The sequence below is a fragment of the Gobius niger genome (assembly GCF_951799975.1).
Source record: "Gobius niger genome assembly, chromosome: 10".
NCBI classification, from domain to species: Eukaryota; Metazoa; Chordata; class Actinopteri; order Gobiiformes; family Gobiidae; genus Gobius; species Gobius niger.
In genome coordinates this window covers 9,431,704-9,458,827 of record NC_136861.1, presented here as the reverse complement: position 1 = coordinate 9,458,827, position 27,124 = coordinate 9,431,704, and the positions used below count along the sequence as shown (strand labels likewise).

Sequence of the window (27,124 nt, the reverse complement as noted above, 5' to 3'; positions counted from 1 at the left end):
GTTTTGTTTAAGTTTGGGATGAGTCTCTTTGTCTGTTTGTTTGCGGTTTCTTTTAGTAGGGAGTGAAGCGACTGTACCCTCCTCTGTAAAGGCTAGCCTGCAACATCAAAGATGAAAAAAAGTACCAATCAGTATTCAGCTCAAGAGTGCGTCTTTCTCTCGGCCAAATTTCCTTCCGCTTTCGGGTTTTGTGACTATAAGGCGGTTTCCCGACTTATAGTTTGATCCTTTATCCAGGTCGAACTTTTAAACTGAGTGTGTGTTCAGGTCGCCAGGAGTTAAAACCGCTTTTATTCTGTAGCTTTCTGTCTTACGTATGGAGGCAAGAGTGCTCTGGGACTTGTTTAGTGAACTACCTAACTACATTTAGGTAGTTAGGTGACTTGTTTTTCTTTCGGGGTTGCCGCAGAGAACAAGTTGCACAATGATTTGGATTTAGAAGTCTCTGATGTCATTTCCTCGCATAAACCAACCCTATGTGTCAAATTTGGTTAGAGAGTCTTCAACAACACCAATTGCTGACCACCTAACCCGGGACCAACTTTGCCAGTGTTGTCACAATTATATTTCTACAAAAAAATCTCCATATTGCTATGGTACTTTGCTATTGCAATAGCAAATTGCATCTAATTTGGACATTTTATACTCACTACTGCCACCTCAGGTCATACTTGTAACTGCAGTCTCTATATTAAGCTCGTGCATGACGGCACTTCGGACCCGAAGTAACAACTTTTGGAGTGAGTTTGAGTGAACAGGTCTGGGCTCATTCTACACATTAGGACATGGCTGGAACATGTAAGGGGAGGAAATACATAATTTTGACATTTTTAAACTCTGTATAGTCCCTTTAATGTACTTTAGTATGAATTAGCATGTTCTGCACTTTAGTACAATGCATCTCTCTTTTATGAGGTTAATGTACATTGTACATTGTTCCTAAAACTAAGCTTGGTCAATAGTAGTCGCAGTTTTAAAATGTGCTATAGAAATAAAGCGTTAATTGATTAATATTGACCCTGTTGTGGAACTGAAAATCAGATTTTGGGGCAACACTATGCAAAAAGTAGTGCATTTGGTTGCTCCTTTGCACTATACTATAGGCCAAAAAGACTGTGGCATAATAGTTTGTATGGTCTCCCCATATTTATTTGTCATTTTCTATTGGTCCTGTGGGTCAACAACCTGCCCAAAACATGCACAATAAGATAATCCCCGGGCTGGATAGTCTTGATTATGAGTCTAGCTTAAGACATGGACATAGGTTTGGCTTTGAAGGATGATTATGATAAATAATAGAGGGCACATTTCTCTACTGGCATTAAATTACCCTTTGATCCAAGACGTGAAGTCCAACTTCAGAGCTTTTTGGTCATTTATATTTCTGGTCACTCTTGTCACTCCATACACAGGTCGCTCCTCCCATGGTCTGATCTCTCTCTACGCTCTGCTGCGTTTGACTCTGCGGCGGCGGCAGCGACAGACTGAGGGGCTGTAGTGCTTTGCTTTCATTCCTCTTTCTTTTCTTTTTTTTTTTAACTTTTTCTCAGGCACAGGCCGCGTAACAATAGCACAACCAGACAGAAGCCGAGCCGACCGATCGGAGAATGGGAGGGGGGGTGGGGGGAGAAGTTAAATCACAGCTCCCTTTCAAGTGCGCCACCTTTTTCTGAAGAGGCCAAACCAGCGCAAATTTAGCACCATGCGTGGATATCTAGGGCAGTCACACACATAGATATATAGAGAGAAGTTGGTGTAAAAAGCATGCAAGTGAGCCTAAGCATGCACACCTGCACATGCACACGCACACAGCCGGTAAGTCCCTGGCTCGGATCAAGTCTTAGAGGCCTGCGAGATGTCTTCAAAGGCTAATTTTGCCTAATTTCGGGGAGCTGGCCCCTGCAGAAACTTTTCATCTGAGTGAAAATGAGAAGTTCCACCCTCAACCTCAGAGGAACTAATTATAGTATAGCTTTTAAATGCAAAAATGACTTGTCTGCCGCTACTGGAGGACTATTAATCAAATATGATTAAAGAATTAAAGGCGAGATGTGCGGGGGCTCCCAGGGGCCCAGACATTTGTTCGACACACACTCGCTTTCTCGCGCTTGGACTGGTATCACACTGAGGACCTCAAGGGGAGGAATATATTAGACAGGAAAGATAAGGATGAGGATGGAAGGAAGGAAGAGCGGAAAGAAAGAAATGAAAGAGGAATGGAGGAAGAAAAACGCTGGATTGTCTGAGCTTCTATTGGCCACTTTTGGAAATGTGTGGGCTGTGAGCTCAACAAAGGAGCTATTCTGCTCTGCAAAATGAGGGAATGTGTGAAGCTGGTCAAAAATACCTAGCGTCTTACATATATCTTACAGTAGGGCTGCTTAATATGTCACAAAATGTGGTGTTTCCACAGTATTAGGTCCAATATCCAAATTGGAAGAAGCCACAATATCTCTCAATATCACAGAGGTGGCTTTATACAACACTTTATAATAACTACATACATAAATGATGAGCAATTAATTAGTTAAAGGGACTACATGGAATTTAAAAATGTTAAAATAATGTATTTTCCACCCCCTACATGCCCTTGCACTGTCACTCAAAATAAACACTTGCATCAACATAGAGACCGCAGTTCTGCATAAGGCCTGAGGTGGCAGTGGCGAGTTAAAAAAATGGCAACTTCCATCTAGTCCCTTTAAGTGTGACAAACATTTCATAACTACTTAACAACCACAGTTAATGCCTAACTCATAATTAATAGTTCTTCACATACTTAAAGAGACTAGATGCAAGTTGGCCATTTTATGCTCACTACTGCCACCTCAGGTTTTGTGCATGACGGCACTTTGGACCTGAAGAAACACCTTTTTGAGTGACAGTGAAGGATTTTAGAGGCAGTAGAATGTCCATTCTACACATTCTACACATTAGGACATGGCTGGAACATGTTACTGGAGGAAAAGACTTAACAACTACAGTTAATGCCTGACTCATAATGAATAGTTCTTCACACACTTGACTTATTCATTCTCAAGAACTTATTTATTGTTAGTCACACTTAAGTAATGACAAGTTTATGATGAATTAAGTTGTTTACTTATCATTTATAGGGGCTAATTATGGTGTAGTTATTATATATATATTAAAAAATTTGGTATCGCTTTTGATGAAGGTGTTCACATTAAGTATTAATAAGCATTAATACTTAATGCTTATTAAGCATTAAGTAGGTTAGAGTTAAGGGCAGGGTTAGGTTAATTATTATTATTATTCATGGCCTATTAATATGTTAACAAATAAAAGTATAATACACAGTGTGTCAATACTTTACAAGCACATTATTAATGCATATTAATACTTAACGAACACACCTTAATATTAAGCGGTACCTTTTTGTCTAGCACAGCCTAGCACAAAAGCCCTTGGGAAACTTAAAAGTTTAAGCTACAATTTTTCAAAATTTGTACCAGTTTAGGTCCTGACTTTGTTTTACACCACCCTTGATACATTGTAACTAAATTTAGTACAATTCAATGTGCTCTTTAACCATGTGTAGTAACTTGTACCTATGGGTTATACACAATGGAATAATATGCATAGTTTGTAGGTACATAATGTAATAAGACATAAGTCTCACCCTCACAAAGTACTAATACAGGTTATTCCATGCACATATTTGTGCATAGGTTCAAGTTATTACAGACACAGGTAGGCTTATACCACCATAGTATCACCATAGTGTAAAATAAAGTGTAACCTTTTTTTTTCCAAGCCTTGTTGGACACAATGTTTGTTAGCTGTTGAAACGTTCAAGTAAAACATTACCATAGTAGGATTGCAATATCGAATACTACTATTTTTGTTCTTATATCCTGCAGCCCTGTCCTTATCATCTATGACTAGTTTGCATTTAGTTATCATGTCTAGATTGTATAAATTCTTGTCCTTTTACAGGTTTTACAGGTAGATTTGATGCTACATAATTTACTTTGACTGATCATAAGCAGTTTTCTCGCTTCTCTGCTATATACTTGTACTGCAATTACTGCTGTACTCCCCAAATTACAGATACTACGACTCATGAGTAAACTTATAAGATATTTCTGTTGTGTATGTAAAATATGACGGGCCTCATGAAGTGAAATTAAATGAAGCGATTGTGACTTCTGTTCGCCTCTGGAAGCAGGAAGCATAAAGTAAAAAGAAAGGGTGGAGAGAAGGTGAACGTGGCACAGCGTATGAGCCTAATTTCGACTCCTGCATGTTTGTTCAGTCCTCGCTTTGTATGAAAACCCAGACTCGTCCCCGAGGCCGACTTTAGCTCCTCTGCTCCCAACACACACACCAGCGTTTTCAGCAAACATCGTTTAAACGGGCGCTTTTATCTCCGCGCGATCTGTCTTTGTTTACGATTATTATCACTGCGTCGGAGAAAGTGGAAGGAAATTTGGCGGGAGAAAAATAAAAAAAAGTAAAAAACATTCAAGCACATTTTTAATTAGGTAAATGAAGAGGAAAACAAATGTCTTAATTAATGAAAGCTTTTAGCTAGCAGCTGCACCGGGGAACTGTATGTATTTTTTATGCTGTTGAAAAATCGCATGCATGCCGGAATGGTAAATTTGAGTCATTTCTCAAAAAATAAAAAAAATAAAAAGCAGAGAGGCGGCCTGAGAACAAGCTAACGGCTCTCTCTCTCTCCTCTGTCCCGCGGCACACTGCTGCATGCGTTTGATCGCCCTTAATCTCCAGCTTTTGGCCTGGTCCCTTCTTCAAACAAAACCAAACACAAATTCTCTTCATTGCTTTTTAAAAAAAGAAGAAAAAATCAAACCCTTTGCGTTAAGTTATTTTGTTCATTTTAGTTTTTTTTCGTTTTCATCTTTGATGCTGCAAAAGCTAGCTAAAAACAAACATTAACAATTCAACTCCATCCCTTTCAAAGTCGTTGGTTGGGTTTCGTGTGTGTGTGTGTGTGATTGGAGGCGTCAAAATAAAAGCGTCACGTGTGAGTGGCGTCATGTCGGAGAAACACAATGCTGTAAGATGTTAACGCAGATGCACAGACAGTAGAAGAATAGTGGACATGCAAGAAGTTCCCATTCAAAACATATGCTGAAGACACACCGGACTGCCATCTCTTCTTTTTTTTAGTTCTCACTTGGTTCTTCACTTCTCCTTAATGTCGAGGCTTGTCCTATAATTTATTCACACTGAAGTCATGATTTAACCCTGGTTTAGTCACATTTTAGTCCTGGTTAAAGCAACAGGCCACCGTTTTTACAGACTGAGATATGTTCTTACCTGAGTTTAGATGAGTTGATGCGTACCTGCCTGGTCACTGTGTGTGCGCTCAGTCACGCAAAACGACCAAAGATGTTGTTAGCATTTAGCCTCTCCTCCTCTAGTCTATGGGGCCAAAGAGTAGTACCCCTTTTTACCCACTTAGAAAATCGACATGTTTAATTTTGTGCGACTATACTTGGATTGTGTAAGTACACACTTAACCGTATTTCAATGTGGAAACGTGGAAGAGCTTGGTGGCTTCCTACTTCACCCCCGTGTGGCCCCGTAGAGCAGGGGTGTCGAAGTCGTTTGGGTCGAGGGACGAAATTCAGCCGCCATGGTGGGTCGCGGGCCGCATATATTGTGGCCTTACGCTTATTGCACTTAATCAGCCTGTGTCACATGTTTCTCAAAGTGCTACATAAAGGCATTATTCATTCACCCCACATTCGATGGCGGTAAGTTACTATTGTAGCCACAGCTGCCCTGGGGCAGACTGAACATTTACCACGTGGCTATAATGTGCTGTTTATATCCTGATCTCTTTGATGCTGCAAAAGCTAGCTAAAAACAAACATTAACAGCAGTGCCCTCTGCTGGACATGTGTGGAATTTTTTCCTTCTTTAAATTTAAGCTGCCCCCTAGTGGCTGGAGTGAGCAAACTGGTTATTTCTAACTCCGCACAGGAATGGGCTCGAGACTTCCTTTTTTTTACATGCTCAGGAATTCATGCTCCTCAAAGGGCCACATTAAATGATCTTGTGGGCCGCATGTGGCCTTGACCTTGACACATGTGCCATAGAGGAACAGGAGGAGAGGCTAAATGCTAACAACATCTTTGATCTTTGTACGTGCGCTCAGTCACACACAAAGACCAGACAGGTACACATCAACTCGTCTAAGCTCAGGTAAGAACATATCTCAGTATGGAAAAACGGTGGCCTGCTCCTTTAAGACTGATCTCGATCTAGTCTATATAGCACTGAAAATGCCAAATGCTGTACATTTTAGATTGAGAACCACTGCTTTTTAAAGTTAAGCTCTTCATTAATAACTGATATAGCTTTGATTCTGGTTCGCATGTGACACATTATCTTTCTTGTGTTCGATTTCATTGGTCCAGTATTCTTCATGTGTCTATGGTAAGATGCAAAACTTTATGTTCCAAAAAACACCACAGAAAAAAATGCATTTTCAGTCCAAAAAAAGTCATGACAATTTTTTTTTCCCATGCAAGAGTTTGTATTTGATGAGGTTTGCATGTGTGTGCGCCTCAAAGTCCAGTTTGTCATTGCCGTCAGAGTTACTCACCTTTACACACCAGATGCTCTTTATAGCATCTACTTTCAACGTTAAGTTTTCATTTGCTAACAAACTGCGAGATGCATTAAAGGCTGTTAATTGAAAGCTAAAACTGTGCAAGTCTCATTTGTTCAGTGTGTGAAATGAAGTTAACTGCAGCTATTAAAATATTAATGACTCGATGGCTGTTTTGGCAGATTAAAACCCTTCCTCACTTCATGTCCTTCAATCGGGATTCTTACTAAAAGTGGACCGGGTCATTTATGAACTCAGAACAACAGCGTATAGATTTTCAAGTTTTAATCCCATAGATACAGACGGCATGTTTGGGATCGCCCATATATGGTCATGTTCGAAGCAGTCAGAGGGGGAAAACATACTATAGCCTCTAAATCGGCGCCTTGACCAAGTGCATTTTCACCAGTTCGGCTTTACCCAAGTCTAAAAACCTCTTACAGCCCACAGGCCTTGTGTTACCATGTGTTGTCATAGTGTTTTTGATATTTTTTTGTCGCATTTTGTTACTTTGTTGTCACTATTTTGACGCTTTTATGGCACGTTTTTGTTGCGTTTTCATCCTCATTTACGTCTCATTTTTGTCGCTATTTTGGCACTTTTTTAATTTAGATTTGGGTAATGCCTGGATACCTGGATAATAACTGGAGAAAAATAGCTTGTGAAGGTGGGTTAAGATGCTGAATTATGAATATATTTTTCTAGTAAATAAAGATACAGAAATGGAGAGGAGCAAGTGGTTCAACAGCCCATAAATACTTGAAAAACAGGCAATGCTAACCAGAAATCTAGCAAAGCTAACGTTAGCTTTATGCTACGTGAGCTAACGGGTGCTGTTTTTCGCTTCTACTGAACAATTTGCTGTGAAAAAACCATCCACATGGAGCCAATATTGGCTTAACTCTATTGGTGTGTGATAAATATGTTTATAGTCCACCAGAAAACAGCAAAAAATTGTGACTCTCATGGCTAGGCCACGCCCCCTTGTATAACACGTTGCCGTCTGTATCTAGAGTTTGGGAATGTGATGTCATATCGCTAAGCATTGTGGGATTAGCAGCAATTGTAAACTAATGGAGGTTTTAAAACTTAAAATACTGGTTATTGACATTATTGACATTAAAACATTTGGACACCACAGTGAAGATGTATTTACCAGCAGGAACTCAGCAGCTAACCGAGTCGTTCCACAGCTATTTTCTCCACTTTTTATACTATTTTTAGCTAATGTTAGCCAATGGAAATGTATGCTAACAGCTGTAAAGATGGCGGATCTCCATGGTAATTTCCCGAATTTCCCGAACTCAAAACTGCATTCTCCAACCCAAATCCAATCCAGGCATCAAGGTAGATTAATAAGTAAAGTCAGCTAATCCGCTGGTCAGTTTTGACTCAAACAGCCAAACGTTTTCAGTGCCAAAGTTGGTGACTGAGTTTCCCACATTGTGTCAGAATGGGTGGCTGTTTGTATCAAGAAATATCCAGCTGTCTTGATTCATCGATTGACCTAGAATTCGGCCTAGTTTGTCTGGTGTCTGAGTAATTTAAACGCTTGTGTAAACGCCTCAGTCAGACGCCAACTTTAGCCCTGAAGAAGGGATTTGTTTGGTCATGAAACTTCAGATGAATCTATTAAGACATGTCCAGGTGAGAGCGGGTTTTTGGGTGAACAAAATGGAGCTAATGGTAAGTTTAACTCCTATACTGGAGGGGAATAAAGCCCCAGGTTTCACTTTAAAATCCTTTTCTATTGTACAATCAAAAAGGTTAAATAAATGAACTTGATCTAAACTGGTGCCAAAACATAAAACTCAATCTGAAGCGTTAACGCCGGCTGTTAAATAATGACACAGGATCCTAAAATATAGATTTGGCGCCCTATTCTAAAAAGTAAAGAGCGTTTGAAGCCAAGTTTGAAACATTAACTTGGATTTTGGGGAGTCGTTAGTCGTTCGTTTCGGCGGGAGGTTAGCGCTATAGCACAACTGGGTTTCCATCTCTCATAACACACTGACCTAAAAACACTAACAAGAGGGAGCCGCGCATAAAAGATGAACTGGCGCTTTGAAGTCTCCCCTTAATTCGGGATTAAAACATTATGAAAGAAGTTGGCGCTTTTCATTGGCCGGATTAAAAGGAATTTCAAATTTGGAGGCAGCGGTTCGCGAGGTACGTGAGACATTGTGTTCTGCTTGGGAGCGACGACTGAGTTCGAGCACGAAGTCTGATCGAGAGAAGACGCTGGATCGTCCTGACTCATGAATAGAGATTATTTGCGATTAAGAGACGCGATCATGGGCCGTGTGGAGGCTCTACCTCCATCAGACGATTCCGTAATTTGGCTGTGTCTTTATATTGTTTGCTTGTGTTAAGTTCTCGAAATTGTCCGGACTGGACCGGGTTGTGTGAGTTGAGGACGTATCGCCTCTTTTCTCAGAGGCTTTTTCGCCCTCTTCTCTTCAATCTGGATATTCAGGCTGATTATGTGAGAGATTTGAGCTGAGAAGGTAAATGAAATGTCCTCAACTCAAACAACCAATCCACTACGATGTCAGGTGTAGCCAAATACAGAGCCCACTAAATGTTTCAACCCTATGCAATCCCGCCACCAACATGGCCGACTTTTGGACGCAACGTTGGAACGGTCTGCTTTCAAGTTTATTTTGGGAACAACTTTGTCAGTGTGATTTGGAGGGGGAAATAATACAAAATGGTTTAAGAAATAATGAGTGAAGAGGGTAAAATATTGTAAAAACGAATGGAAGATAGCAAAAACTATTCGGATTCTGAGGTGGGAGACCTGGTCAGACTCGAGTCGCAATTTTCGGGACTTGAGACTTACTTGACCAAAGCTCTAAAAAGACTTGACTTGACTTGGGACTTGCTGTTTGTGACTTGAGACTTAACGTGGACTTGAGGCCAATGACTTGCTGTGATTTTATAGTTATTATTTCTTTGAGTGAAACTGTTGAAAGATCAGGATTCATCAGGGCGTATCTACGTTTACATTATGGTAATTAGATGACATGTTTTGTCCACTTCCCGATAGAAGGCGTCTCAATATATTGCAAAATGGCAGGAGGAAATGCGTGTTTCTTTGGATGCATTAAAAGTTTTCTACAGTGAGTAGAAGATTCATAGACATTTATTAAGGACAGGAAAACGTTCGAAACAATGTACTGAAGGTATGGCGCAGACAGGAGCCTCCAGAACGACAAGAGCTGGAGTAATGACAGAAATCTTGGGGGCTTTTCTGTGTTTTAAGGCGTTCTCACTAACATTTAGTAGATATTTTCCGCAGCCACACAGAGCCCAGTGACAGTGGGACTGAAGGCTTTGAGCAGGGGCGAATCCGAGTATACAGGGGCTGGGGCATTGCAGGGGAACCACTGACAGAAAAACTGCCAGAAACTCATGAAAATAAAAAACATTATTTTATATTTATCTTGAAGACTGCAGGGAAAAGCAGCTCATGTTTAAATGACTCTGTTTCAATTTTTATGAAGTTGGCCCCCCAGGCCTCCTTCCTTAAAATGCTGTCCCAGTAATTTTGTACATAGATTTATATATATTTTATTAATTTTGTGGCGATTTAAATTAGACTTTGAATCCAAATCCATTAGATTTTAAATCTTGAGAAAGGTCTTTATATTTTCAAGTAGATTAAACACATTTTGAAAAAAAGAATTAGGCTTTACGCTGACGTTTGCGACTTGAGGTGACTTACAGGCTAAAGAAAGACTTGACTGGACAAAAGCTATGACTTGACTTGACTCGACTTGACCCCATGACTAATTGACTAGGACTTGCTTTGGGACTTGGACCTTCACAACTTGGACATGACTCGAGACTTGCATTTAGTGACTTACTCCCACCTCTGGAAGATAGTGACACTTTTCTACATGGATATTTGTACAAGCCAGAACTAGCCTTGAGCCTTTTTGACATTACCAGAATTAAACATGGAGCTTCAATTTGATCAAGAACACTATGTATTGAACAGCTTGTATGTTAGCAAATGAAAACTTTCCAGATCCCCTCACCTGAGCAACTTCCCCCTTGGTTGGTGTGACAGTGTTTGAGCGTGTCTGCGTGGGATAGGGTTTTTGAGAGGCTTACCATAGTCCCCACACTGTATGTGGCGGCCGGCCCAATCGTGTGGTGGTAGGGGTCCGCTGTTGCATAGACTCGGCCATAGCTGCGCAACGGGAGAGAGAGACACAGAGAGAGACAGAGAGCGGGAATGAGGAGATTGATCTATCATTGACGAGCACAGTAGAACATTTATGCATGCTTGTTTAATGCACGGGCCCCCAAGTCAACTCTTTCAAGTCTGTAACACAATCAATTATTTCCCCGCGCGGCCTCCTGGGCTTCCTGCATTATACAAGGTGCTTCAAAAAGCCCGGTTCAAAGGTGGATGAATTATACTTGTCTTCTCATTGTCATCTTGATTAGGCGGAGGGAATACGTAATGAGCGCACGCGGGGAGCTTAGGGGGGAGCTGCCAAATGTATCTCCTAAATTAAAGGTGTAGTGTTTGCAGAGCAGGGGGAAAGAGTAGACGACGAGGTTCAGTGTTGTATTTCAAACGTTGGGAGGAAGTACAAGCAAAGGAAAAAGTCACATGTTCAGGAATGTTGTTGCCTTTAGTTTTGATTGAGGCATATTGTGTGTTTATTCCAGGTTCATTTATCTACCGATGGGTTGAGAAAATTTCACATGTCCCATTGGCAGTTTTACTTTCTTATTTCAAGCGAGATTGAACTCAAAGAAGCTCAAAACTAAGTAATTTTAACCCAAGCTAGGTTGTTTTGGAAATGTGTTCTCAATGGGGTTTAATGCCTTGAAAATTTTGTCTCATTTCACAGTTTGTCATCTTGGAATGAGCCATCAGGGAAGAAAAGATCCATTGATGGTAAAACCTTGTCATTGTTTGGCCCTGACCCACTGCAGTAACCCTAGAACTTCTTTCTTATGTTTTTGGCCAGGAAGTACATCTTTTTATGTCAGGAATTGTGCCTATAAACCTATGTCACTCTTGTTTAAGGCTGGGTACTGTTAAACGATACCAGTCTGGTATCGGGTAAAACGGTTTGGGTAATACTGGTATAAAAAAACCCTAAAAGTATCGAAAGCAGGTACCGAAAAAAAAATATGAAATCTTTATAATCAAGTTTTGAGGCTGTTGTCAAAATTAAAAAAAATAAAATAAAAAATAATTAATTAATTAAAGTGAAAAAAAAAAAAAAAATAGAAAAAAGTGCAAACAATTTGAAAGAACAAGTGCAAACAATTTGGGATTTTTTGGGATTTTCTAAATTTGGGTAAAAAACAAAAAATGGAAAAAATGATTGGGGGAAATTTGGGCAAAAAAAATGAAAAAAAAATTGCCAATTTGGGAAATACACATGAACAAATTTAGGGAAAATAACAAAAACGTATGAAGTGTTTTTTTCTTCTTTCTTTCACATCAAACAAATGATACAAATGCAAAAAAATAAAAATAAAATGGAAGGAAAAGGAATAAATGAACATAATTAATCTGTTTTATGGTTCTATATGACAAATAATTCAATATAGGTATTGTAAAAAAGTATCGTTCCGGTATCGGTATCGAAAACCCAGGCCCTACTCTTGTTGCTACAAGTCCTTTACACTGACAATAAAACCGCCATGTCACTACTTTCCAAAACTATTCTGAACAAAATGGATTGAGCTCAGCTAATTTCAGGGAGAGAATGTTAAAGCTATGTGCCAGTTTTTGTTTCATGCAGATTTCATTTTAGCCATGAACTAGGTCAAAACACCTGCATATTCTAACATAGAAAGCTGACCTGTCTTTCCAAATTTCTTGATTCCACCTCAATCAACAAAAGTATTGACTCCTTAGAAATATGTCACATGACACAGCTCGACCAATAAAATTAGCCAAAATGAACTTATAAACATGGAAGCAAATCTAGAGTGTGCAGTGAACAAGAAGTAGGTCAAACTACAATGAAAGAACAAGTTACTGTAGGTGTATAAAGGTACAAGCAGAGCATGTTTTTGGGGTATAATTGCCGCGTGTTCTGGGAGTACAGTGCACCGGTAACGTTAATTCCCTCTGACTTGCATTGCCTCGCGGGCCTCGCTCCACATTATACGAGGTGCTTCAAAAGGCCCAGTTCAAAGGTGGCTAAATCGTCCCTGTGTTTCCATTGTCGTCTTGATTAGGTGAAGGGAATGGCTAATGAGCTAAACCAAAGCTGGAGGGGGGAAATCCGCAGAGGAGCAAGCAGTCTCTCTCGCCCTCGCCGCGTTGTTTACCCACGATGCAACACTGGCCCCACGCCCCCTGTCTTTTCATTGTTGCTGGTTTGGAACTAATCCTTCCAATTTCCTTCCGAGACAGGACAAGATGTGTCGGGCCTTATTTATTTATTTATCCGACTTCACATATTCCTCTATTTACTTTCTGTTTTATTTTTTTTTCTTCCTCCCCTCCGCTCCTCTTCGACGCTCGCTTGCAAATGAGGGTCTGTGCGGAGCAGATAAGGCACACCCAGCCAAGGACTGAGGGCACCAAATCAACCGGGAATAAAAAAAAAAAAAGAAGACTAGAGAGAGAGAGAGAGAGAGGAGAGAGGAGAGAGGAGAGGCAATCCTCCCAGAAGACACACCGCGGCCACGACTCTTACATGAGCTGTACTGACTTACATGAAAACATAATGTGGACACTCCAGGTCTGTTCTCTCCAATTGATCGTAGGCGGCTTCAAACGGGTTTCCCTCGGCTTCTAGTTACAGAGGTCCTGATATACACAGCAGAGCGCGAGACCCGGGTTTCCCAAGCTGCGACGCATTCACTCCTGGCTGTACATCGGTTATTGTCACGGCCACGTTCCGTCACACAAGCACACATTGTGACGGCTAATTGAAGAAAAGACGTCTAAGATTTGTATCTGTACACACGGGGAATACACCTGACACAATAAATAAATAAATTCCAAATCATGTAAGCGTAAAGAAGACACAAGGAATAGATACAGACGGAATTGTGTCATAGAAGGGGGCGTGGCCTCGCCGAGGGGGAAAATAGAATCCTTTGGGAAACACAATTTTTCACTCTTTTTAGCCATTTTCTGGTGAAATATAAACTTATTTACCACATACAAATAAAGTAAAGTCTAAAATGGGTCCATATGGATGTTTATTCACAGCAGATTGTTCAATAGAAGCAAAAAAAACGGCAGTCGTAGCTAGAACTACCTAGCATTAGCATTAGCATTAACATGAAGCATCATGTTAGCATTCTCTGTTATTTATGTATTTATGGGCTGTTGAACCACTTTGCTCCTCCCCATGTCTTTGTATCTTTATGTAGTAGAAAACAATATTCATAATTCAGCATTTGTTGTAGCCGTTTTTGAATAATTACAGAAAGTTTAGATTTTTCTCCAAACTATTTTCCCCCTTAACTGCCGTCTGTATCTATAGGTTGCGTTCACATGATGTCAATGTGACAAGCCTGTTCCTACAAATGCACGTGTGTTGTTCTATCCCCATACAAATGAATAGGGAAGCCAGGCGCAATACTAACATATGGGTTTTGTCCTTTTCATTTGTATTATTTTTACATGGTTTCTTCATGATTGAAATCTTATAATGTGACGTTTAGCGGCCACCGGATGTGTATCCAGCCCCACAAAAAGCAGAAACTTAACTGAATTAGCGTTAGCATTTAGCTCTGAGGCCACTTTTATACGATCATTTGTATCTAAAGTAAAATCTCAAATCATATCTCATATCAAATCAATCTACACCTGTTTTTATGGAGTATATTGGGTTGTTGGTAACTGTGGCCAAGGCTCTGAGAATGCTAAAGCTAAAGTCAGCAGCACTTTCTGCACAGACACGCTACATCGCGTTCTTAAATAATTGCCTTCACACGTTACATCTTGTAAAATGCTAATTGATGTCTCCATATTTCCGAAAAAGAAACCGTTCGCGTACATGATGGTAACTTTGAAAAATCTAAATGGGCCCAAAAACGCCGGTGTCCGTTCCTGAACCAAGGAGACCTCTATTAGCTTTAATGTTAGCGCCAATTTACACACTTAATAAAAACTTAGTTCCTCTTAGTTACTTTCTAAAATTTGAAATTACCGATGTGGTCGTAAAACATTACGGCTCGGCACACGGGTCTGCGGGGAGTAGATAAGGCCGAATCAACCAGGAGTAAAAACTACGAGGGGCGAGGAAGAAGGATCCCAGAAGACATATGGCGGCCATGTTTTTCGGATGAGCTGCGCTGAGTTATGTAAGGTCTTAATGTGGCGCGGGCCATTAAAGTCCGGCAGGCGCCCAAGGTCAGCGAGTGAGAGGTGGTGGAGGAGGGGGGGGGGGGGGGCTTATGGATGGGGGGGTCCTTTGGGAGATGGTCAAAGGGGGTGGGACCCGGAGGTGCTCTTATCTGAAACCCGCGGGCCGCTCAAGGACAGTGCACGGACGGGGAGAGACGGAAGAGAAAGCGGCGCCGGTGACGAAGAGGTTAAAGATCCACTGGCAATGTCACCAGCAAGGACACAGCTGATTGGAGGCCGCGGGGGGGGCGGGGCTGGGACTTGTCGGACCCGGTCAGATACATTAAAGCTCCTAGTTCATTGTGTAAGCTGGGAAATCTACTCCTCCAGCTGCTACAATACCTTGATACAATCTCACAATACAGCCTTTTGATTTTACAATTCAGCCTTTTGATAAACATGTAATTGAGTTTAGGCGACTTTATGTTCATGTTACTTGTAAAAAATATTTAATCATATTGCTCTGCTTCGTTTCCAGTCTGAACAAAGCCTCATATAGACCTTGATATGAGGCTTTTTCAAAGAGTGTCACTAAAGTTCAGGTGATGCAATATGTGTTCCTAGTTATAGTTATGTTAACCGCCTAATCCACTCATAAGTGAATTTCCTCAGTTCGGCTTTACCCAAATCTAAAAGCTTCTCGACTGGAGCTTACAAACTGCAGGCCGGTGTAACACCTCATTTGAAAGCTCAGACCTAAAAAAATGATTCTTTCATGCGTTGTTGCCAATGTGTCAGCCATAGTTTTCGTAGCTTTTTCCTGACCTTTTTCATGACCTTCTTTGTCGCTCTTTGTCAGGTTTTAGTTACATTTTTATCATCACTTTTTTTTGTCACCTTTTTGTTGCTTTTTTGTCACATTTTTGTTCTGGTTTTGTAACTTTTTTCTAATTTTTTTCCGGCGTTTTCATCCTTGTTTATCGCTATTTTGACACTTCTAGATTTGGGTGAAGCTTAAAGTGATAGTCGGTAAGTTTGCTAAGTGAGGACAGACAGAGTGAAATTTGAAAGTAAATTAAATTCCTCCCCTCTTTAACCAGAAAGCCCTTCTAGTTTGCCAAATGAGGAAGAACAGAGTTTTCCAAAGTAAATGATCAAGCTCCTCCTCCTCCCTCCTGATTGGACCTGACAGGCCGGTTCACAGAGAAAGCTCGTCTCATTGGTCAGCGCGGGAGGATACAAGACTCTGACTAGTTGCTGAGATCCGGGATGGAGGGACTTTACAAAAAATTAAAATATATATATTATTACTTACTTTACATCAAAATGCAAGTGTGTAAAATTTTGCACATTTTATAAAATTTGCAATACATTTAGACTTCTAGACTATCACTTTAACTGGTGAAAATGAGCGCGGTTAGGGTGGGGGTTAAGAGGTAGTTTAGTTTTAGTCAGTAAATTACTCCAGGAAATGAACAAATATATGAATAAATGAAATCACATCCATTTTGTACAGTCCTAGCCTCTGTGTTGCGGGTTCAAGTCCCACCTTCAGCAATTTGCTGAACATCTCTCCCCACTCTTCCCCTCCTTTCACCCTGAACTGTTAGGTCTAGTAAAGCCAATGGGAAAAAAGAGAAACAAATCCTAACTATTACAGGCTTATTTTGACCATTATGGAGCATATCTTGTTGTAACTTAGTCTTATCAAAATGAGAGTTTGACCGCGGATATGACCAGAACACGTTAAGTGAAGGAGTCTGGACCTTAAAACACAGGGGTTTCATGGATTACAGTGTGACAGAGTCAATTTTTTAAGTGCGTAAGAGACTGAATACACTCACTGAAACATACACAAAAGAAACAAGACACCATTCTATCTTTCCTCAATGAAAATGTGCCCAAAAAGAAGTTCCAAAACTTTAACCCTGAACAAAACCCAAACTAGAATCTCGATCTTCATATTCATTCTTCCCTATACCCTTCAGCGTTTCACACAACTTTATATTACGACAAACTTCAGCAGAAATAATGAGCCATAAGTTAATCATGAAATGGGGCTTGTTTTACATAAAATCAATTAGAGATGATAATCCCCACTCTGATGATTATTTAATCTGCAGTTAATGGCCTAATATGCAAAAATAATTAGTTTGGACTTTTTTCCTCGGCAGTTTCCAATGCATCTGTTTCCTTCAGCACAGAGAAAGAAAGGACGGTTGACAATTACCGCTACTTTTTGGTGGTGATAAATATAATCTTTTCATTGTTCAGCATGTATATGATTTTGAACTGTCGACTTCCTAAGGCCGTGTTCACATTTGGTCCACATGAAACAGAAGAAAATTAACTAAAACTCACTGTATTTAAATGGCGTAGGAGACATAAAAGGCACATCTCCACATCTAAAAGGAGCAGTCACTGTATGAGCCTCGCTGTCCTAAAGCTCCAACAAGGACGGGACGTTAGCTCCACAGTCTTCAGCCGATGGGAACTCTCCTTCTTATGGTTCTCGTCCAGGGTTCTCTTTTCTCGAAATTGTTTTTTGAGTTTTTTCTGGGCCTGATTATTGTATATTTAGACATAGATGTATAGTATGTAACATGGACATACTGCTCGCTTTTGACTCATGCCCTCAACGTGATCCAGACCAACAAAGTGGACCCAGTCTGATAGAATAACAAACCCGGATTAGGACTCGGTACCATTAGGCAATACCAGTATGGTATCGAAATTAGTTTTTAGGTACTACTGGTATCGAAAAAATAAAAGGTATGGAGAACGTTTTGATGCCTGTTTGTCCAGGGACAAGTTTCAGCTCAAATAAATGATTCAAATGTAAAATAAATGGACTTTTATGGAATACATTTGCATTATTGTTCTGTTTTATGGTTCTAGATGACAAATATATAGGTATAGAAAAAAAGTATTGCTCAGATACAGTGTTGGGGAGTAACTAAACATAAACAAAACATATTTTTAACATACATTAAAACATAAATTATTTACATATTTTTATTTTGGAGCTTTTGTTAATGGACCCCGGCAATACATTCGGCCCCCAGGGAAATTTACTTGGGGAAACTGGAGAAAATGTCCTAGGTTCAGGTGGGGGTTAAGAGTTAAAGGACCAATTGCTGGGTTGCAGGTTCTAGAATATGATGATGTCACCGGACCCAGTGGGGGGCAGGAGCCAGTTTTTCCTATTAACAGCGTTACACTTTCACAAGTCGTAGCTAAAAAGAAAATCTATGAATTAGAAAAATTGTCATTAATATCAGTCACTGGGTCCAGGATCTTTCTGTACAAGACTGAAAATTTCCTCAAAAACAAAATAGTTTTTCCTCTATATATTAGTATAGGCCTTTAGAACGCTGTGCCAGCTTTATCAAATGTTGAAGATTAGAATGTAACATGGTAATATTTTGAATCTAGAGGAATAAAAGTAATAAGTTCTCAGCAAAAATACTACTCAAGTAAAGTACAGATCTACAGCAACTCTATCTAAGTACAGTAGTGAAGTAAATGTTCTTTCTTCTGTGAGTTTACCACCATTTGAAAAGCCTAAACGCCCCGAACCCTCGCCTCTTCTTTCTCCCTCCCGTTATCAGTTTGGGGGGGGAAGAGCGCCATATTCTTTTCAGCTGCCGGCTATCGAACACAGAACGCCTAACCTTGTTGCTTTGGATGAGGGCCACTGTGATAAACGCCGTGCGCGCAGTCGAGGTGTATCAGGTGTGGAGTATTTATGAAGGGGCCAACTGCATCACTCCTCTCTCGCACTGTCACTGGAGATGGGGCCCGATTTTTTTTTTTTCCTCCCCCTTTTTTTTGGGTGGGGTGGGGGTGGGGTGTAATCTGCAAAAAGGACCGAGCATGTCACTTGTGATAAGGTACGCCCCGCTGCCCGAGAGCCGCGAGATCATATCGATAATGTAAGATTTATCAGAGCGACCCAAGCCTCCAATTATGAGCAACCGAGTGCAGAAATTGGACAGCGGCTTTTTTGCCTTTCGAGCGGCGATTTAATTCTGCCCCTTGCTCGTCTTCCTGCTCCTGAACTCTATCTTTTTTTTTTTTTTTTTTTCTTACTCCGTGAGGTTTAAGGTAATTCGACTTGTTTGGCTGGCTTTGTGCGTGTGTTGACTTCCTCCAAATACGCATATTTGAAGAAAGCTATGCCTTTTGGATTAAGAGCAGCAGGTCAGAAAATATTTGTTTTTTGTGATTCTAAGTCAGGAGTGACTCAGGGCTGAGCCTAAAGTAAAAAATAAGGAATTAGACTTTTGTCTGAACTATTAACTTCCATGGGCTTCTAAACCTTCATGAAATTGCAGTTCACCAGCTCTAAATTGACCTTATAACAGTAGTAATTACAGACAACACATTGGCTACAGTCCTGTCAGGCTCATTATTAGCTTTTGTTAAAGGAACCGGCCACCGTTTTTAGATATTGAGATGTTCTTGCCTGAGCTTAGACGAGTTGATGCGTACCTGTCTGGTCTTTGTGCGTGCGCTCAGTCACGCAAAACGACTAAAGATGTTGTTAGCATTTGGCCTCTCCCAGTATATTCCTATGGCTCCAAACGGGGGGGAAGTTGGAAGCGACCACGCTCTTCCACAGGCACAAAGACCAGACAGGTACGTACCAACTCGTCGAGGCTCAGGTAAGAACATATCTCAGTTTGGAAAAACGGTGGCCTGTTCCTTTAAGGGACCCAGGCAATACACTCCCCATGTATGTTTTGGCCCCCAGGGAAATTTCCTTGGAGACCCCTGCTATCCATCCCTAAAGCTTGATCGGAAAATACCATTGCGTCTGCTGCTGTCATGTTGGATCCGTAAATAAACGTTTTCTTTTTTATCCGTAAATAAACTACAAGCTTCCGTATATCGAATAGCGCGTCATCGTCTTGCCGTCCCTCCTCGTTCTGTGATTGGTTCCCAAATCCATGCGAAAATTTCGGCCATGGTCCCCAGGCTGTTGTGCAGTTGAAATGATTCGAGCGCACACAGCAGCATGGAGTTAGCCAGGTTATGCTATCGCTTCACTTCCCAGAAACTCTGTTTGAAGGAAGCACAGAGGTGCTTTCAGTGCGATGGTAGAAGTGGTACAAGTAGTATAAGAAGTTGAATGAGATAAATAACGATGCACACACTTGGCTTGATATGGCTAAGTATTTTCATAAAATAATAGTCCTACTAAATACCAGTATCAGATATTCAAAATACACAATGTAGTGTAATGTACAATAGGATAAAGTTGCAGAATAAGTTCGAGCTATTGTTGGTGTGGCTCCAACTCAATTCAGGTTTCTCATGTGGCCCCTATGAAAATGAATTGCCCACCCCAGATTAGTCTGACATAACACAGTTTGAGAACCACTGATACTGTAGTTCAGTTCCAGCCAAATACCTCATTGATAATCATTGTGCTTACCTCAACACATGTCATGCAAAGTTGCAATTCTCACAAAAAGAATTGCAACTTTGCCATGCTGTCCATGTGAATATTTCTCAAAAGTAACTTTGGCTAAATCAAAAGTGGCCGAAAAAGCGCTTGTATCCCCTCCTTTGGAGTGTGCGCTGGCGTGTATTGGAGTAGGCCGGCCTCATTCAAAGCAACAAGGTTAGGCTTTCCGCGCGGCGTCGCCCACAGCTAAAAAGAATATGATAAGATAACTATGGAGGAGAGAGGGGGAGAGGGTTTGGGACGTTTAGGCAAAATCCACTCCAATACGGGGACTGTAATAAAGGCAAATTGTTCTCCATATGTTCCAGATCTATTTTTAACTCATAAAAGTGAATTGGATTAAAGTTATTCCACGAGGACGCTCCCGCAAACTTATGAAGCGGAGCCGCGCTTTAGCAAAATATCACAGCGCTGGCTAAGTTTGATTAAAAAATATGGTAAAAGTAGATATTGTTGACTGTAAGCTCGCAAGCCTGAGGCAGTGGCTCTTAAAGTGCAGTTTTATATATAGATATATATAGATATATATATGGGGCAAACTGCAGTAAAATGTACATTTTATTATAATATGTTGAAAGTGGAGCCCAAAGCTACACCAGATGAGCAGCATAGACCTAGTAACTAGTAAGAAACTACATCACCCATGATCCTTTGCGTGGTTTAAACTTAAATTATTTAAATGGATAACATCCGTTGTAAGTAAAAATGATCATTTCATCTCAGTTAAGCATCAGTTTTTTTATTGAAGAAGTGGTGTAGATAAAGGTAAACGTTCCACAGCAGTTTGACTCATTTCCCATTGACGTAACATGGTTGGCACGGCAACAGTTTAAAATGGTTTGCCTCTATCTATGTCACTTCCTGTGAGTGTGCAATAAGGAAGTGAAACTATAAGCATCTCAAAAAAATGTAAGAAAGCTGCAATGGGTAAAATTCACAAAATCTTCAATATAATTGTGTTAACTATGTTGTGGCAACAATTGTGTCTAACGTGTCAAATGAACTTTAAAGCAACACCACGCAAGATTTCACCCAAAACACAAAATTGAAATACAAGCATTTATTTTATGATATTATGATATTTTCACCATTGAAAAATACCTCAAACAAACATGAGCCTTTGCTGTGAGCGGCTCAGCTCTGCTAAAACATGACTATAGCTTTACCAGGAGTGGGTACGTCTCCAGCTCGTCTCCATGGAGATGTCGACTTAAGTCAGCAGAATTGAGAGTTAAACATGTTAAGCCCTCATCCAGATCCATTCTTTGATTATCCACTGCAAAAATAGCATTTTCTGTGTCCAGCTGGTCATTTAGAGCATGTTTTGTGTTGAGGGCAACAGTATAGTCCAAAATGTTACGCAGTGTACCTTTAAGCATGAAGAGATTGTTCATATGACACAACTTTTCGTCTGAACCTTTAAAAATGACAATTTCCTCTACAAGAGCGAGCCACAAAGTAGTGTTGCAACTTTTTTCAAGCATCTATAAAACGATCAGAAGATAACGTCAGTGTAACCGCTGGTCTTACCTGTCACTGTAGGCGGCGGTGGTAGCGGGCTGGGCAAATCTGTAGGCTGCATAGCCTCCCTGAAAAAACACACAAGATAATCGAGTCATTCAAAAGCTGGAACCCATCGCTTACAAGAAAACAAAACGGAAATCTACAAGAATTACTTGAATTTAGTTGCTTTGACCTGAAGCCAACACTCAACATTCTATCTAGTAACTTTTGGCAATCCTTCAAACTTCAAATACTTTTTTGTTTTATCGCACAGTACTTTTACTCCTACTGGATGCTACATGTTGACAGATGAAAATAAACTATATCGGTGTTTCTTACACAATCAGATGTATGTCATTGAGTTCATTTGTATATAGTATTGATTGTAAATTATGTTTTGTCTGCAGGTACTTAAACATAAATCAGATTGTTACTCTCTGGAACAGCCATTCTCAAAGTCTGGATCCAAAATTCTCTCCGGAAACCTCAACTTGATGAGTTGATGTTTCCTTCCAAAATCACTGCTTTGGAATAAGGTTTACGTATCTAATGAGAACCGAAAATCTGTGTGAAAATGACTGGAAATTCCACCTATTTTCCCGGTTTTTTGCCGTGAATGATGTTCACAAAATACAAGAGAGAAAAGAAAATCCACTGTGCCCTCCCGAGCGCAACCCCCGCTTCTGGACACCAGGGGGAGCTGCGATACGTTATGAATGGGCCGGGAGTCGCTGATGGCATCCCATGAATGATGTTCTCTGATCCATTGACAGCCCTGCCTCTCCCTCTCCCTTCTCTCTCTCCCCCCAAAAATATATCAGTTCATTTCTACACATAGGGGCTTCTCCAGTGCTTTCCCAGGCAGGGCGCTGATGCATTATTGAAAAGGCAGATTCGGCCCCCCTCCCCGGCTCGCCAATGAAGTCGGAGAGGCGAAAAAAAGAAGAAGAAGAAGAAGAAAAAAGGCGAGGCTGCAGACCAGAGCGTTGTATTCATTTGGCAGAGTGCAGAAAGGAATTAAATAGCTCATTGTGGAGAGGTGCTATTAGTCTATGTGAAAAATGAAGCGGTTCCCCCACTGTTTTTCTATTAGTGCCAGCCACGAGTGTGCCCGTCTCAGCCCATACGGCAGCAGAGGATAGGTGCCCCTTAATAATGCATGCTTTCATTCATTTTTAAGAATTTAAGAGGAGGGGCTGAGAGAAGGAACGATAAAGAGAGAAAGGCTGAAACATATGGATGTGATGTGATGGGACACGGCTGCTTTTGATCATTGGTCACATTTAATCGGCAAATATCCTAATTTAATGCAAACAATCACAGAAAATGAGCTTATTTCTTCGGTTAAGACTTGCAAACATTCCACCAAACAGAGAAACGAGGGTGAGTTTTGATATATCCAAAAGCAGATTGGATTTAACGGGTAACTTTTGAGTGAAGAAACTTAGATTTAATGCCAGTTGGAATCCATTTGAGTCCTTCATTTGGGCTCAATTCACAATATGTCATTTTAAATGTTCTTGTTTGGGTGGCTTAGGTTGAAGGTGGGTCCTGAGGCAACACCAGCTGAGAGACACGGGTGTAAAGGGGATGCAAATTATGTCATAACGTTCCAAAGCGAGTGGCAAAATGTGTTCGAGTGACAGATTTGAGTCACGGAATTTGTTCCTTTTATTTTGCCACTTGGAGCGATGAAGGTTTCATTTAGCAAGAAAGTGATAGAAGCAAAAATTGAATCTCTTCTGGTTTAGTGAATACGTTACTAGTCTGGTTGACCAATAGAAGTCTAATAAATCCGACTTTTGCTTATGTTACAGTTCAAGCTTGAAGGCCACATTTTTGGGTTTACAAACGATGAAATAGACAGAGTGAAATTCAAACTGGTAATGGTTGTTTAAAGTCACTCCTGAAAGGTTTATGAGCAGGTTTCTCAACTTTCAGGACTCAAAATGGAGCTTTACTGACACAGTGACACCAGCAACAATTAGTTTCCTAAACAGACACAGTGTATTTTTTCACAATCATCTGCTTTTGCCATATAGTAAAGGTGGACAAAACACCTTTCATTCCACTGCAGGGCCATCATAATGTGCACTTTCAACTGGAACCACAGTACAGCAATGCAAACACACCCTCGGGGAAGAATCTGAATTTTGTGGAGTGGTTGGATGGACATCTTGAAATCATGGTGCCCTTTGTTGCTTAGAAATGGATGTTGCACTGCCAAAATAATCTCATATCTTTGTTGACTGCAAACACTCAAAATGCGATTTCAAATAGATTCCGAATCCACATTCAGGTCACGTCATGATATACTTTACTTTAATCTTTACAGAAGGGACAATGTACAGAGACATTACGCTCAAAGAGACAGAGATGTACTGCACCAGATTACAGCTAAATAGCTAGTTTTCATCCGTAGTCCGTGGTTACACTATACGGCATGACCATTCATTCTTCTAACAGTCAATCACATAGTCAGTCACATGTGTTTACCAATCACATATTAAAATACATTAACAAATCCAGTGCTGCCCCCCAGTGGTTCACAATGAATAAGCAAAAGCTACATTTTGTCATAGAATAATGGAGGACCTAAAACTAGCCCCTGTCGGTGCCTGCAGGTTTGGCCTCCCAGCAGCCACTTTTTCAATTCCCCGGTAAAAGTACTATAACTTGTTTGATTTTTTTCATTCATTTGGGAGATTATTTGATTGCTTTCTTTGAAAACGCTGATTGTGCAAATGAAGTTTTGCGTATTGGGACACTACACTGCCCCCTAGAGGAGGAGGAGGATAGAAGCGATCAGGTTCTACACATTTAGGTCTTCCTCTAAGATGTGCCATGTGAGAGATACAGGAAAACAAGCTTGTTCCGCAGTCTAAAAACAACCTGTACTTCCACTTTAAGCATCAGGCCGGCCGAATGCCCAAAGCCCCTGAGCCCGTTCCTATAGAGGCCCATAGGAGCGGGCCATTCCCAGAGCGAGCATTCATTTGGCGTTTAATAAAATTCTGAATATGATATCTGGAACTTTAAAAAAAAACAAAAAACGCTGGAAACCTGGAGCCGCATTCTTGCTGAGACATGCGATCGCGGGGCCGGATGCATGCATGCATAAAGAGGCACCCTCCCCGGCAGACTCTTATACATATGCATGAAAAGAGGGGAGGGAGAGGGAGAGAGGCGACTGTACACTCCAGCGCTCCGGTCTCTCACAGCAGCGGGCCCGCACGACACCATAACAAATGTCCCGCGCCGCGCACTGACAGAGAGCCGCCGTGATTTATAGGAGCGTGTTTGTGGGGAGCGCGCGGTAATCAGCGGCCCCCGTCCCCAGGCGGGACCGTCCCGCAGGAAGTGGAGAGCCCCCGGGAGCCCTGACTTCCTGGCCCCATCCACCTCCCCCCACTCCCATGCCCCCACTCCCCTGAGATATGGGGGGAGGGAGAGAGAGAGAGAGAGAGAGGGAGAATGGGGGAGGGAGCGAAGAGCTGTGGCCTCCTGACCTGATTTCACGACACGCACTCGGAATTCAAATGGAGATATTGTTTTGCTTCAAGTGGATTGACAATAAAAGGGGAATGCAAGATAATATAATATTTATAGAAGAATGACCAAATAGATATCATCTTTATGAGTTTCGTGAGCTCGAAGTCCGTTTCTTAGGAGGAAGCCTTGTCAGTTCTTAAGTTCTTGACCTAAAACTGGCATCGATAAGTCTATTGTGTAAAGAACATAACTTCAGGACCCTCTGTCTGTTGTCATGGGCTTAGGAGTGGTCCCAGAATCGTTGGGTCCACTTGGTGACAGAGTGAACGCAAGTTGCATCTTAACACTAAAGATTTTGTTGGAATAAAGAGTCTCAGTGTTTCTCCTCGGCTTCTTGACATTGATTCTGAAGAAAATATGTCAAGACCACTTGTATTCATCCATTTCCAGGGATTTACTTGAAGGTTTCTTTGAAAAAGTGTTGTGAATTGTTATGTGAATTGTACTGAACCGGCATGTTTTAGTGTTGAGGACATGCTGACTCACATTCCTGTTTAACAATAACTCCCACCTTTTTTAATGCAGCCGGGTGGTAGTAATAGCAATAACAAGGTAATATCCTCGCTTCTACATAGATTGCTATAAATTCACCCTGCTTCCAAAGTTCATTAATTGCTGATGAGCACTTCTCCTCAAGTTCTCAGCACTAAAAACACAGAATAATCAAAACTAACCCTAACCATTAAGGATAGTGAAGCTAATCCAAAACGATCCTAACATTAAACCTAACCTTAAGGTCAGTGAAGCTAATCCAAACAAACCCTAATGCTAACTTTAAACCTAGCCATAAAGGTGCATTATGCAGCATTTTATGGGGAAAAAACTTATGTTTGGTCAGCATGGCACCTTTACTTTCAGTCATGACAGCCTCTACAACTCTTCAAGATAAATTGTTTGTTTAAAGGTTTTCTGGTGAGTCAGTGAGCAGTGATAACTAAGTAACTCATGCCCCTCAAGGCCATAAGCGCCACTGCAGGTGTCGTAGCATGTTGCGTTTTTTTACTCATTTATTGTCCGTGAGAGTAAATACTACTCTGACAGAAAAGACAAAGGGAGAGAGGGATATTGTTCATTCAATTACACAATGGCGATAATTTTTTTCACTCAAACTTGGCTGTAAATACTGTTTATGTGGCGCTAGCCCACAGTTAGCTTTGCCCGTTAGCCTGCTAGCTTCTTCTTCGTGATTTCATTAGTGTGTATTGGTGACTTCAACCCGTAAGCAGGAAAGCTGCAATTGTGGTTTTCTGGCCAGAGACACCAGGGGGAGTTTCCAATAATCCCATTAACACTTGTATTACCCCCAGAGGGACTACGGAAAGGATTTATTAAGGTAAACAAGTTACTTAGGACTGCTTCAAGGAGAGTGAAGCTAATCCAAACCAGCCCTAATCCTAACCTAAACCCTAATTTTAAGGATAGTTGCGTTTACTAAAGGTATCTTGCATGTTAGAAAAAGTCCAACAAGATTGCAACCCTATACCTGTTGATATGCAAATGTGGCCTTACCCATCCTGGAAAAAGAATGGGAATGCTTCAGCATCAGAAGAAGAAATTACCAAAGACAACGGTGTTACTCAAAGTTGTTTTTCTCGAGGAAAGTTTCCTTTGAGAACATGTCAACTCAAATCAAGATTAAAATTCTGAATCCCAACGCAATTTAATTAACGTTTGTTTTTCCGCGAGACGTTCCAAACCA

At 40.9% G+C, this 27,124-nt stretch overlaps 1 protein-coding gene across 4 annotated transcripts in view; it reads right to left on the bottom strand.

Moving 5' to 3' along the window:
- LOC306968938 (RNA binding protein fox-1 homolog 3-like) overlaps positions 1 to 27,124 on the bottom strand; it is a 1,481,628-nt gene that overhangs the window by 11,190 nt on the left and 1,443,314 nt on the right. For 3 of the 4 annotated variants that reach the window (XM_079564526.1, XM_079564524.1, XM_079564527.1), the window contains 3 exons: positions 21,901 to 21,959; positions 10,730 to 10,808; positions 2 to 97 (listed from right to left, as the gene is read on the bottom strand). In XM_079564526.1, the coding sequence (XP_079420652.1) occupies positions 53 to 97; positions 10,730 to 10,808; positions 21,901 to 21,959 (183 nt within the window). In that variant the 3' untranslated portion in view covers positions 2 to 52. Of the gene's footprint in view, position 1; positions 98 to 10,729; positions 10,809 to 21,900; positions 21,960 to 27,124 lie in introns of those variants that run through there. The other variant, XM_079564525.1, reaches the window with a different exon arrangement.